At 36.1% G+C, this 13,998-nt stretch overlaps 1 protein-coding gene across 5 annotated transcripts in view; it reads right to left on the minus strand.

Annotated features, from left to right (window-relative positions):
* Nucleotides 1–428: 428 nt before the first annotated feature.
* Nucleotides 429–13,998, minus strand: part of TCF12 (transcription factor 12) — a 315,088-nt gene continuing 301,518 nt past the window's right edge. For 4 of the 5 annotated variants that reach the window (XM_004687757.1, XM_004687755.1, XM_012728668.1 and 1 more), the window contains 5 exons: nt 13,734–13,848; nt 12,213–12,375; nt 9,407–9,639; nt 5,446–5,599; nt 1,337–3,720 (listed from right to left, as the gene is read on the minus strand). In XM_004687757.1, coding sequence (XP_004687814.1) covers nt 5,457–5,599; nt 9,407–9,639; nt 12,213–12,375; nt 13,734–13,848 — 654 coding nt within the window. In that variant the 3' untranslated portion in view covers nt 1,337–3,720; nt 5,446–5,456. Of the gene's footprint in view, nt 3,721–5,445; nt 5,600–9,406; nt 9,640–12,212; nt 12,376–13,733; nt 13,849–13,998 lie in introns of all 5 variants that reach the window. The other variant, XM_012728670.1, reaches the window with a different exon arrangement.

Consider the following 13,998-nt stretch of genomic DNA (forward strand, 5'->3'; position numbering starts at 1 on the left):
TATATTTAAAGTGAATTTCCAGGTAAGAAAAAAACAAAACAAACAACTATAGAAGAGAAAAATGGGAAAGAAATGTAGTAGATAAAAATGAAGCCACTGAATAGAACTGGCTTAAACACCTGTAGAGAAAAAGCAAGATTTTGTAGATAAGTTTTAGAGTTTAGAGCTACACGTTCCTGGAGACATACAACTTCTCTAAGCCTCAGTCCTTTGCTTTTTGTTTGTTTTTAAAAAGATTTATTTATAAATACAAGAGTTGGGGTGTGGGCCAGAGGGTTGGAGAAGGGGTGGAAGGATTCACCAGAGACAGAGTGGGGAGCAAAGCAGGCAGATCCACTGGAATACACTGCTGAGGGGAAGCAGTGGGCAGACAGGAGGGGTCTGCTGTGCCATGTGGGTCACCTCCCTGGCTGGGGATTGAACTCCCGCTGCAGTGGCTGCAGATAGTTTCATACTTGAGCTTATCATTTTGTATAGAGAAACGAAACATTTTTTAAAACCGAATCCCACATGAAGTAAAATGATCTGTTGGGCTCCCAGTCTGAACATTTCATAATTCGCCAAGAGAAGCAATTTGTCAGGATCCCAAAAATAACCATGCATATCAGACAGGCCCTGCAGATGAACTTCAGGCTCTTGCTCCAGGGATAATCACTGCGCAAACTTTTGGTGGTCATGGGGAGAAGGGTGGGTGTGTGTGAAAACTGGGATGAAAGCAGAACTTTTCTATAGGAAAACAGTAAATACCATTCTCTAATTATGACGCAGGCTTTATGTGTGTAAGAGGAGAGAGAAAAGGGACATAAAACACAAAAAAGTGGTTTGAAGAACATTAATTTGAAAAGTCCATTTGAATCTTTTCAAGATCTGCAAATGAGTAGACTTTTAACTACTACATCACCGTTTGGTCAATCTTCAGGGGAAAGGCTAAAAGGTCACTGTCAGTAGAGAGGACAAGAGGAGAAAAAAAAAAAAAAAAACAAGCAAGAAAAGCTATAGCTTGGATTATCCATTCAGTTCTACAAGCCCGATTCTGTCCTGACTGGTTCTCAGATAACATCTTAGATAATGTGAAAAGCAGCGTGGGCATTAAAACTTTTCAACATGTGAAGGTGATAAATGTGTTAACTGACCTTACTGGGGCAATCATTTCACAATATAGGTCATATTGTTACTGGTACACCTTATAAACTTATATAATGTTATATGTCAATTATATAGCAATAAAGTTGGGGAGGGGTGGCTGGAAGAGAAGAAATGCAAGGGGCAGGCATTTCTTAGATGGAGAAAAGGAAAAATAAGCTACTCTGAGAGAGGAATGTAAAAAACTCACTAGTTTACTATGTTAAAAAAAGATGGCACATTTATTGCTACATAAATGTTATATACATATTGTGTTTTCTGTTACAGTGACAGAAAAAACTTTGAACTTCTTGCTGCTGGTTGAAAAGGTTTATCAATAATACCTTGAATTTGACACAGGATACAAATCTGCAATAAACCAACAATGGGAACTGGAGAACAAGATGAGAAGCAATTCATCTCGGACAATTAGCTCTTACAATACTCCATAGGTACTACACGGTATGCTAGAATCCTACTATGGTCTTAAAATGCTATTGTAAATTTCTGATATTAATGAACAGGTTATGGTAAATAACCCTACATTTTTACTACCTAATATAATAAAATAAAGTAAGAAACTTTTTACTGAAAACTTTTCGATTTCAAAAATCTAGAAAGAGTAATATTTAGAATTCAAGAAATTTTCTTACAAGATTATTGTATAAAAGACTAGCTACAGTGAAAAATAAGCCAAATGTTTTTTTCTTTCTATTTTATGAAGGAAAGCTTCTGGGCATACTGCAAAGTCTAATATAGCGAAAAAGACAACAAGCTCTGAAGAAAAAAGGCCAGGCAGTGGCATATGTTCACTCACACATCATAAGCAACAACTTCTGTTTAGCTGATTAACACTGAAATGAAGAACAAGGCCACAGATAGAGTCTGATGTAATTGGAGAATGTATGCAAATTAAAGTAACCAAAAAGTCCACTAAGCTTACAAAAGACTGATTTGTTAGGAATCATCCTGATTGGAGGATGTGAAGTTTTATCTTATTTATTTTTGTTCTTTTAAATTAACAGAAATCTCTAAGTTACATAGTGATTTGGGTCCTTTCTTCTGTGTGCTGATTGCCATTGTTGATAGTGGCTATAAGGAATTATCAAGCCAAGACAACCTTTGTTTAGCATGTTTTTCTCTTCCAGGGTTATTGTGCTGGAAGACAGATTTCATGGAAGTTCAAAGTGATTACTATATCTTAAAAAATAACTCTTAAGGATTAGAGACAGAGGGTGCCTTAATGCACAGTATGAAGATGGACTGACCAAGTACTGGTTTAATGCTAATCTGGCTCATCTTCTTGGGACAAGGGCAGATGGTTTGCGGTTGATTAAATCATCCACTGAATTCCTCCCCACTGACCTACGATCCCAAGGACAGAGTAATAAAGGCTAGGATAAGGAAACAAGGGTGACCATTGCTCTTGTATTCCATTAGATGATTAGCCTCAGGGTAGTATGGTGATTTATCACTCTACCTGCCTTGGTGACCACTTGCCTTTTGTTACTTTACGTTCATTATAATCATAGCCTGAACTCCTCTTTGTATTTTAAATCCAGTTTGTGCTTACTTACAGCTAACACTTTACAAGTACTATATGTAGTACTACTACTATATGTAGTACTTGTTGCATGGAAAACAAAGCAATTTCTAAAAAGTAGATTCTTTCTTTGCAATTTACACTTCTTGCTATTATAAATTTTACTATGAGACCTAGAAGCTTGAAAGTCTTGGTTGTTACTAGAAATAAAGCAATGTTTATTTTGGGGAAAATGTGGGAACAAAATTTCCCCTTTTAAAATCTCAGCTAGGCTCTGGTCACAGATGGTCTCTGCTGATCTTTGTAAGGTAAATACGCAAAGTACAGTGGGCTATGTGAAGGATTCTGGACTGTGACCACAAACTATTCAGATTCAGAAACCAAATATAACACCCACAAAGAGAAAATAAAAATGAAATAAAAAAAATGAGAGAAATGCTCTACTAAGTAATATTTTCCTATTTTATGGAAAACACTATTCATATGGCAAAAGGATAGGAGAGGGCAACAAAAGACTTTTCCCTTCCTTTTTAAGACACTAATTAGGTATGCCAGGAATGCTAAGGGCCAATGGTTGTCACTGCTTTGTTCTCTGTATGTGAACATCTTTATGAATGCTGGCATCAGCTGAGTGTAGATCAGCTTTCCACATTAACTTTTTCCCTTTATATGTAGACCTTACAGTTCCATAACAATAAATAAAATTTGTAGTTACAATGCATTTGTCAATTCAGTTTAGGCACAAGGCAACTTCCACTGTGAGTGGAGAGATCAAGACAGTCTCTGATTGTGCAGAAGCGACACACTGCTTGCAACAAAATGTTATGTCGCAAACATCTTGTGGGCTGACGTTCTATCTGATGAGTGTCCTATCTTCACTTCTGATGGAAGTGCTGACCAGTTGCTTTGATCGTAGGATTACATTTGAGTTTCTTACTTCAAGTGTTTTCTTTTTTCTTCTCCCTCCTACTAGGTTTGTGTCTTCAGATAATCTGAGTTGTCCAAGTCCTTATGAGGAGAGGTCACCTTCTATCTAGCCTATTGGTAACTCTGAACTGTGATGGGGAGAACCAAGGGAGAGAACAGAACCAATTAGGACATCATTGTTAAAAATACACACTTTCCTAAAAAGGAACAAAACATAAATTGGTATTCCTCATTTATACCAAGGTTCACCTTAAATTAGTAGTCTGCTAAAAAACTTGTAACATACACATTTACTGCTGCATCCAGTGAACCACACTGTTAACAGCTTTATCTACTTCTTCTAAACTAAAGATTTCTCAAGGCAGATACCTTTTGCATTTACTGATCTACCTTAGGTCCTTTTAAATACTTGATCAATGAATTCTACTCTCAGTACAAATTTTATAGATATTTATACTCTCAATATACATAGTAGTAACTGACAATTTCCATTTAAATGAAAATAGTTTTAGAAGAAACACACCTTTAACATCTTTACAAAACAACAGCCACAGTATTGTTTTATAATACAGAGATCTTGGGACAGATAACAGATATTCAAGCTAACTGGCCTTATATTACATTCTGGCAAATTCTTGTGTTTTTTATACCAGTAATCCTGTGGTAACGTATCAGTTGTTTTGATTCTAGCAACAGGTTTCCTGCTGCCCAGTCTCTTGATGGTTTTAATCTATTATCCAGATCCAAAGAGAATTGAAGGTCATCAGGTGAAACCAGATGGAACAATGTGCATTTACTACATTTTTTGGAACACTGCATTTTCTTTTAGAGAATTTTTCTTTGATAGGCAAGAATATTCCAAGTTTAATTTTAACCTAAGTGGAAGAATTACTACATTATAGACATAAGGGCAGAGGTAAAGGTATCAAAGTAGTATGAGATATGACATCAGTAAAAGGACAGGAAGTCAACAGAAGGAAGCAGTGAAGCAGGGAAAGAAAGTTGAAGGAGAAAGAGCTAGCCAGAAATTTGAGAGAGAACTAGTAACACAACAAACTAGAGAGGGGCATCTTTATACATTATTGCTTTTAATCTAATGATGAAACTGGAAAAAGATCTACACACTGAAGGCAGATATAAAAATGAAGTTACCAGTTCTATTTTTAATCCATGTTGCCAGCTAAATGCTAGTGCCCCAAATATTTAATAACAGTCTGTATTTTATTTAACTGTATTTAGTATCTTCCACTTACATATTCACTTCAGGAAAAATATGAATGGATATAGTTAAGAAAAATGATTCAAATTATCTACTACTATTTGGACAACAATCTATCTCCCATTACTTGTGTCATTTTGTTAAAATCATAAGGATGTGAATTGTGTTGTCTATGATGAGGAAGGTAAAATGAACAGTCTCACAGCATGATAAATTATTGACAGAAGGGAATTATGCTTACAACAGTTTTACATTCATTCACAGATTTAGAGTGTACAACTGATGTGCTTACAAAGGGAAGTTGTAAGCACATTACAAACTTACATTATCGATGCAAATGGAAGGAAGAAAAACCTCTGGAAGATATAGATGGTTAGCAGAAAACTGGTTGTTGATAAAGACAAAAATTTCTGAGTGTAGGAATTAGGAGCAAGATTGGTAAAGTATTTTCTGATGGCTGAGTCAATGTACTGTTTATTTCTTGGATCAGTATGACACACATGTGAGATAGTATACATGATAATCCAAAGTAGGAAAGTCTAAAATTCTTTATAAATCACAAGGTCTTATCTTAAACTCAATTTAAGATGAATCAGGTGATTTCCTTATACTTTCTTTTCACACCCATACTCACCTGGCTGATGTTTACATATGACCCATAGGGTTGGTAGTTTCACTAAGCCCAGGAAGGGTTCCTGGCAGCGTGGTTGGTGGCTCTGCCGATACGGCAGAAACTTTTTCTTCTTCCCTTCTCTTAAGGCAGGCTGCTTTGGGGTTAAGGTTCCTCTCTGAAATAGGGGAAAATAATTTTTTCATTATGGTCATGGTGATGAATCAGGGACTTTAAAGTCTTAAAGAGAACAAATTACTGCCTTTTTTTTTTTAAACATCTTTTAATTTTTCTAACTGGGAATTACTGACTAATCTCTGTGCAATTTCCTTCTCATACTGAATATTCCACAGTGGCAATAGTGATGTATCACATAAAACCTACATCACCATCTAAAAGCAGTTCTTTTGTTGTTTTACCCAAAGCATTCGGAAAGTGCTGTTACTAATCTGCTATGTCTTCTTATGTTACGGTATGCTGAACTGGTATGAATGTTAACATTCTCTATGTACCTAGAGAGGGGCATATGTGCTTTATCCAGGGTTTTACCACTTTGGAAAATGACAAAATAACAGATACCCTCAATTATTCTTCTATAGGAAATGTGCCATCTCCTCAAGAGAAACAGGTACTGGTTGCATATACGACTTTTTCTACTTGATGCATCTATAGAATGAGATGATTGAACTGTTCTTTGTTGTTGAAAATATGACTGAGAGAGTGATTTGAACTTTCTCTGTTCTTTTGTATATGAGGTATTGCATACAAGACTGAAAATTTTCAATGTGGACATTTTCAAAGAGGCTAAATCGTGGGGTCTTACCATGTGAAAAAAGGCTAAAAATAATTCACTGGATTGAAGACATACTGGAACACACTTAGACCTATTGTTCCTGTTGTTTTGGTTAAATGAGTTTTTGCAGAAGTTATCAACTGTTGATAGCTCCTGGTGTAATCTTTTGTTTTTGATTATAACACATCACATAAACTAAAAGGTGTTACATGTAGTTTTGAGAACTGATTAAGCACTCACTTCTGAGTTAAAAAAAGTAGACAAAAGATTTTATTTTGGTAAACTTAGCTGACTATTGACTACTACACAGGTATGTTATTTTACAGTTGTTTTCAATGCCTCTGCATTTAGAAAAAAGACAAAATATATACAGCTATGAGGAGTATTGATAAAATAATAAAGGTAAAAAAAAGGAATAAAGGCACACTCCTAATTTATTAAGATAACAAGTAGGAGAAAAGGACATATTCTACATTATGTAAAAATTTAGGGCCTGCTTTTTCAACAGTTATGCAACTTTCATTAATAAGTCTGAGATTAGATGCCATACCATTTTACTGTGGAGATAACAATCTCACTTAGTGATCAGAGAGACTGAAAAGATGGCAGAAATTATGTAAAATATAAAGAGGACAACATGAGATTTTAAAGTTTCCAACTGAAACAAGCTCACATTTCTATTAAAATGAACACTACTCTTAGCTAACTATAACCCTGTGTCATAGTAGGCTCTAGGATGCATGATCAGAACAGATGGGAGGGACCAGAAGCAAATCCTTAAGTTAGGAAAGATCATACAGACTCCTACAATCAGGGTTGGGAGAACCATGAGCAAACTCTAGAAAGCACATGAGCTCTAGCCAAAGAAGGCAAAAGCTAGTACTATTGTTTCAAAATTCCTATTTTAAAATAAATTGAGAAGCTGGGAAGCCTTATGCAGATGGTAAATATAAGTCAGACATAACATCAGGGCTTGAGAAATGGCTTAATTATCTTCCCACACTTCCATTAGGGGGACTGATCTATTGAGTTCTGTATATAGTTGGGTCAGTTCTCTTATAATACCACCTTAACACATTTATAGCACAGTTTTTGGCTAACTCATTTGTTACTCCTTACAATAGGTAATTATTTGTTGTTATAACTGTGTGGACACACATGGGTCAAAAATTTCAGTGACTGTGTACATGCTCATATCACTGTTTGTTTTTCCTGTAGTTACTTTGTTTTTTTTCCACTGCAAATACAATCCTCCATGCTCCATGAGATTTAACAGAAAGCCTATCAATATATTTCCTAAAATCTTAAACATATCATCTATTAATTCTATTTTCTTTCTCTGCAAACCTTTCTTCAGAAGCTAATAGAGAGACTTCTGTTTTCAATGTGGACTAGCTGTTCTTTAGGACTAATTGTTGTCATAGGGTTTCCCTTTGCTGCTTTCTTGTGTTTGATCCTTGTTTCCTGGATGCACAAATCTATTTTTTGTTGATTATGTCATTATTTTGGTTACAGCACATATTTCAAATGCTTTCTTAGAAAGTATAGATGAGAGGTAAAATTTAAAGTCTTTGCATTGCTGAAATATCTTTATCTTATCTTTACCTGTGACTAATGATTTTGCTAGACAGGTGTGGGTTCCACTATTCAGCAGTATACCTCACCCACTCTCATTTATGTGTTTCAGATTTGTAGTCTTTCTAACTTCATCTATTACTCGGAAAATAATCCTAGCTCTTGTTGCAGAAGAGAGAGCAGAGCATTATGAAATAGAAAGAAGAACTAAGAATCCAACCTTCAGCCAATTTTCCTGTTTTGTGACTAGGATTTTGCTAGACATCTGCTAATGATTTTTCAACCTAGGTTGAAAGTCATTTTTCCTTAGAATTTTGGAGGCACTGTTCTACTGTCTCCTAGCCTCAGCACTACATATTCAGAACTCTGATGATATATTGAATCTTGTCCCTTTGTTTATACTTAAGTTTTGTCTCTAGAAGCTTAAGGAAATCCTTTTTTAAGCTGATACTATGAAATTTGATGATGATATAATTTTAGCTTGGGAGCATTTTTTAAATTATTACTTTTAGCATAAGATTATAGCCAAGCAGTTTAAGACATGTATTCTTCAGTACTGGTAAGTTACCTGCAGTATTGTAGTGATAATCTCTTTCCCTCCCTTTTTACTCAGTAATCCTACTGATCAGATCTTAACTTCCCAGATTGATTCTAGTTTTATTTGTATATCTCCAGTTTTCATCTATGTTCTATTTTCTAGGAAATTTTTTTCAGCTTTATTTATTCTGCTATCCCACTAGCTGACTTTTTTCTTCAGGACTTCATTTCTCTTTTGTGCACATATTTTCTCTTATTAGAAGTTATTACTTATTTAAAAAAAAAACTCATCTTTTGCTTTTTGCAGATCTTTTTAAATTTAGTTTGATCTTAGTTTCCCTCTTTCATGGAGGCTCTTCTTCAATCTCTGGTTGTACAGGATACTTACAGACATCGTTGCATCATTGCAAGGGTGTTTCTCAAGGTAATACAACAATAAGACACTGTTATTAAAAAAATTCCTTTTTTCTAGAGAAATTTCCTTGAGGATGAGGTTAAAAGCAAGACCCCAGAGCTGTGGGTTCCACTTATTCAGCAGTATACCTCACCCACTCTCATTTTAGTGTTTCAGAGTTGTAGTCTTTCTAATTTCATCTATTATCCAGAAAATAATCCTAGCTCTTGTTGCAGAAGAGAGGGCAGAGCATTATGAAATAGAAAGAAGAACTAAGAATCCAACCTTCAATCAGTTTTCCTGTTTTTTTAAGATTTTATTTATTTATTAGTATGGCAACTGGGATACAGGCCAGAGGGGTGTATGTTTTGTGTGTGTGTGTGTGTGTGTGTGTGTAGGTGATTCACCAGAGAGAGTGGGAGACACTGCCGAGGGGAGCAGCGGGCAGGACATGTCGTGCCACATGTGGGTCACCTCCCCGGCCTGGTATCGAACTTGTGCTGCAGTTGCTGCGACAGTTTGAAAGTGCTGCGCTTTCACCCACTGCACCACCAGGGAGGCCCAGCTTTCCTGTTTTTAGGTCATATGCCTGACTTCTGCTTTTGACAATAACCAGTAACTCCAAAGTGCAGAATGTCTGCCCACTTGAGACAGAAAAAATGTGTACCTCTACTGAGCATACTTACCTCGGACTTGCTGTTCTAGACTAAGGATGACTGCCACGGCCTGATGAAGAATAAGGAGCTTTGTTTGGGGTTTTTCACTCTTTAAGTGAAGCTGACACATTCGACCAAGCTCTTTGAATGCCTCATTAATATCCCGCACACGCAAGCGTTCTCTGGCATTGTTAGCCATCCGCCTTTCTTTCTCCCTTTCTATCTTCTGTTCTGGGTTCAAATCCTCATCTTCATTAGTACTGCTAAAAACAAAGTAACAACAACAACAATTCTCTTAGTCTTTTAGGTTCCCTATGCAGTAAGATATACCTATTATACAAAATTTTAAAATATAAAAGATGGAAATAATAATCTATAAATTTTATTAAGCAGTAGTAACAGCTACACTTACATGATTATGTATTTCTTTCCAGCCTTTCTTCAATACATAAAAATAGTTAAGAGTTGAAATACCACACACATTTTGAATTCCATTTTTCATTGTATAATATGGTATAAAATGTTGCCAAACTTATGAAACTTAAAAAAAAAAAAGATTTATTTATTTATGCATACAAGAACTGGGTGTGAGCCAGAGGTGTGGAGGGTGAAAGGATTGACTAGAGACAGTGGAGGCAGAATAGGCAAGGCAGAAGAGGTCTGCTGGACCATCTGGGTCAGCTTCCTGGCCAGCTGGGGATCAAACTCATGCTTACACTAGATGGCAATAGCTTGATAGTGTTGTCTTTAACCCTTGCATCCACCAGGGAGGACCTCAATAAAATTTCACTAACATAATTTGAATAACTCTATGGTATTCTAGCATCTTGCTAATCATAATGTGATCATAGCCGTTAGTATTTTTTGGAGCTTGTTAAAAACATAAAAATCTTGGGGGGGCCCTCCCTGGTGGCGCAGCGGGTTAAAGCACTGCACTGAGAAGCTGAAGCCACTTCCGAATGAGCTCAAATCCCGCCTGCCCCGGAGGAGACCACATGGCGAGGCAGAGCTCTCCTGACCCACCCGCTGCTCCCCTCAGCAGTGTACTTCGTCGATCTGCCTGTTCTGCTCCCCACTCTGTCTCTGGTGAAGCCTCTCACCGCCCCTGAGCCTCTGGCCTGTACCCCAGTTCTGTATGCACAAATAAATAAATCTTAAAAAAAAAAAATCTTGGGGGGGGTGGAGTGAGGAATGGGACCACAAATGGAGGGGTGGGGGAGTGCACTGGATTATAGTGATGGCACACGGATGATATGGTGATGGGAAGCCCATGGGGATTACAACTGAGATGGAAAAAGGCACAAAATAATTTAAAAATAATAAAAAAACCCCATGAAATCTCAGGTTCTACTGAAACTTACTTAAAAGCTACATTTTGACAAATGCCCCAGTTGGTTCACATGTACATTAAGGTTTGAAAAGCACTATCCTACTATACAAATGTATTATAAATTGCTTAACCTGTCTCTTAAATGTAGTTTGGCATTTATCTAGTGAGAAAATATAAGAAAAAATTTAGAGGGCCTCCCTGGTGGCACAAGGTATTACATCTCAGCACTATAAAGCTACCTGCAGTCACTGCAGCACAAGTTCTATCCCCAGCCAGGGGGCTGATCCACATGGCACAGCAGACCTCTCCTATCTTGCCCACTGCTCTCCTTAGCAGTGATTTCAATGAACTGCATGTTCTGCTTCCCACTCTGTCTCTGGTGAATCCTCTCATTTCCATACCTCCCTACACCTACACCCTAGTTGTTCTATGTAAAAATAAATAAAAATTAAAAAACAAACAAACAACAAGTTCACAGCAGAGTCTTACAAGAATTACAGAAAAGTATTACTCTTTTGATAATTGAGAATTGGCAGCTCTTTGACTTCAAAAGAACCTTTCTAGATTATATAGCCCAAAGGTTTCCAAATGTGGCTACTCATCAGAATCTTTGGGAACACTTAAGAAATATAGTTTTAAAGGTTTTACTGTCAGAGAGGATGATTTATTGAGTACAGTCTAGGGCTTAAGACACCTGTATCTGTAAAATGTCAAGTATCTGTTCAGCAAAGGTTAAAACCACTCCAAAATTCAGAAAAAACAATGACTTCAATAGGATTACATAACTGATTAGTGGCAATATAATAAGATCCAAAGTTAGTGCTCCACAGAGGCAAATCTATACCACACACATGGAATTACCATCATAAAAGTAACCTTAGTATCTTTACTGAAGGTCAACAAATTTTTCTGTAAACGACCAGAGTAAATATTTTCAGCTTGTGGGTCATCTGGTCTCTGTTGAAACTATACAAATCACTGCAATGTGAAAGCAGGGACAAACAATATGTAAACAGATGGGGCATGGCAGTATTTTAGTAAAACTTTGCTAAAAAAAGTACAGTGACCTGGATTTGGCTGATGGGTGATAGCTGGTGATCCCTGATTTAAACCATACAATAGAGACTTACCATATACTTAGCCTTAAGTTAATATACTAAAAATATTTATTTATGGAATGTATCTAAATGTCCACATAGCATAATTTAAGTAGTTTTAGTTATTTTGTCCTCAAAAGATTTTACAGACTATAAGCAGTGAAGGGGGAGATGTAATTCTTTTCTTTTTAAACCCTAAAAAAGTGTGGTATAATAGAAAACATAATTTTGGAGTCATGCTTATATGCTTCTCTTTTACAGAAGCTGTGATAGTTAATGTGAGTGTTAAACACATAAAGTCCCAAGACAATTATCTAGAATACAGTTACCAATAAATACCTTACAATTTTCCAACTGTTTTTACCCATGACAAATGAATGCACTATACTCCCTGATTGTTAACAAATACCTTGTTCTGCCTCTAGATGAAACCTTGATATCCTTCTGGGATGATTCATCATCTGACTTCATGTCATCTGATGAAGGGGGTTCATGAAGGTTTTCATCTTTCTCTTTGTTTTCAGTCTTGATTTCTGTTGGAACAACAGTTCCAGACTGACTTTGCAAGCCACCTAACAAAGAGGGAAAAAATATATAAAAATAGAATTAGAATTCAGAATGTAAAAAGCTTTCTAGGTGGTCAATTACCTTAGTTGTTATAAGCTATGAAAAAATCTGAAGATGTATTAAAGTATAATGTTTGGAACCTGGACAGAACATGTCCACAAAACTTAGGAAAAGTGACATTGAAAGGATCTGTATTTAAAAGAATGAGCTTGACCCAGATGATCAGTTTAATGTTCACTTTCAGACACCATCTGATACAACTGAACATGTTATGAGAAACTTAATATATTTTAGAAACTGACTTCTAAGATCTGCTATGTTAAAGGAAATAAGCTTTAAAAGCTATCTGAATAAACACAATAAAACAGGTGTATAGTTAAATATAAATGGGAGAGAGAATATTTACTTTGGTGGTCTTAGGATCAGCTATATACTTGTGTTTATTTAGAAGTTCTATTCTGTGACATTGATCACAGTATGATTTTTATCAGAATTATCTAATTAAATGATTTTGTAAACAATAGCTACTATCATTCAAAATGACAATACATAGTTAAGTCCTCACTTGGATGAATTCTTGGAGAGAGCAATTTTGAGCAAAATGCCATAACAAAGCTAATTTTACATTAGTTAATTGGTACTAGAGAGTTAAGTGCCTAGTGCATATTTCTGGTCACAAAACCATTATTCAACATCTAAATAAACCTCCTAAACTCTTCTAAACTTAAAATATTTTATATTCATTCAATCCTTCATTTTTTGATCCATTTATTCTGGTTCTGGGTTATAGGTGGCCAGAGTTCAAAATTCAAGGCATGATCTAACCTGGATAGGATGTCTTCCAGTTGTGGGGTGCACTTACACACATACCCTCTCTCACTCAAACAGACAATTTAAACATTTCCCCAGTTAACCTAACATGCGCATCTTTGGGCTGTGGGAAGAAACTGGAGATCCCACAGAAAATCCATGCAGACATGGGGACAACATGCAAATGCCATACAAACAAGTGGCCCCAAGTGGGAATCAGTTTTTTTCTCCCTTCATTAACGTTATAACAAATTGACATTACTGGAAGATCTGCTATGCCCAGAAATATTTTTTACTGCCTCTAGGGACCACAAAGATAAAGTTACCAGAGAAAGCTGCTAAGGAAGAGTGGCATGATAGTAGGTAAGATGACCGGTAAATACTAAATAATAGCTTCACATGGTGTGAACCACCGTAAGTATCTAACTCACCCATCCAAAGGGCCATTGAAACTTTTAATTCTAGAATTTCCTCACCTAAAATGAGTTTTGACTAAAAGATGTCAATCTGCCTGTGAGAAAGATATAGTGCTGAAAACCAACAAAATAGTTACCTCTATAATTTTCTTGTGTTTTATGATTTAAGTCTGTGCTTGAAGCAGTGACTGTACTAGAGAGCACAGAATGATTGCCATTAAGACTGACAGAATCTTCTCGATGAGTGCCAACCTAAAGTTAAAAAACAAAAGCAGTCAAAATAGTTCAGAGGCAACAATGTTAAAGTTTTTTTACTGAGCTTAATAAAGATTTTCACTCATTTTTATTTAGCAACTATTTTTCGATGCTAATTTTCTGCTTATGTAGAATTTCAAAAGACAT

This window comes from Condylura cristata, unplaced genomic scaffold (genome assembly GCF_000260355.1).
Source record: "Condylura cristata isolate star-nosed mole 26May11 unplaced genomic scaffold, ConCri1.0 scaffold00023, whole genome shotgun sequence".
Classification (NCBI taxonomy): Eukaryota; Metazoa; Chordata; class Mammalia; order Eulipotyphla; family Talpidae; genus Condylura; species Condylura cristata.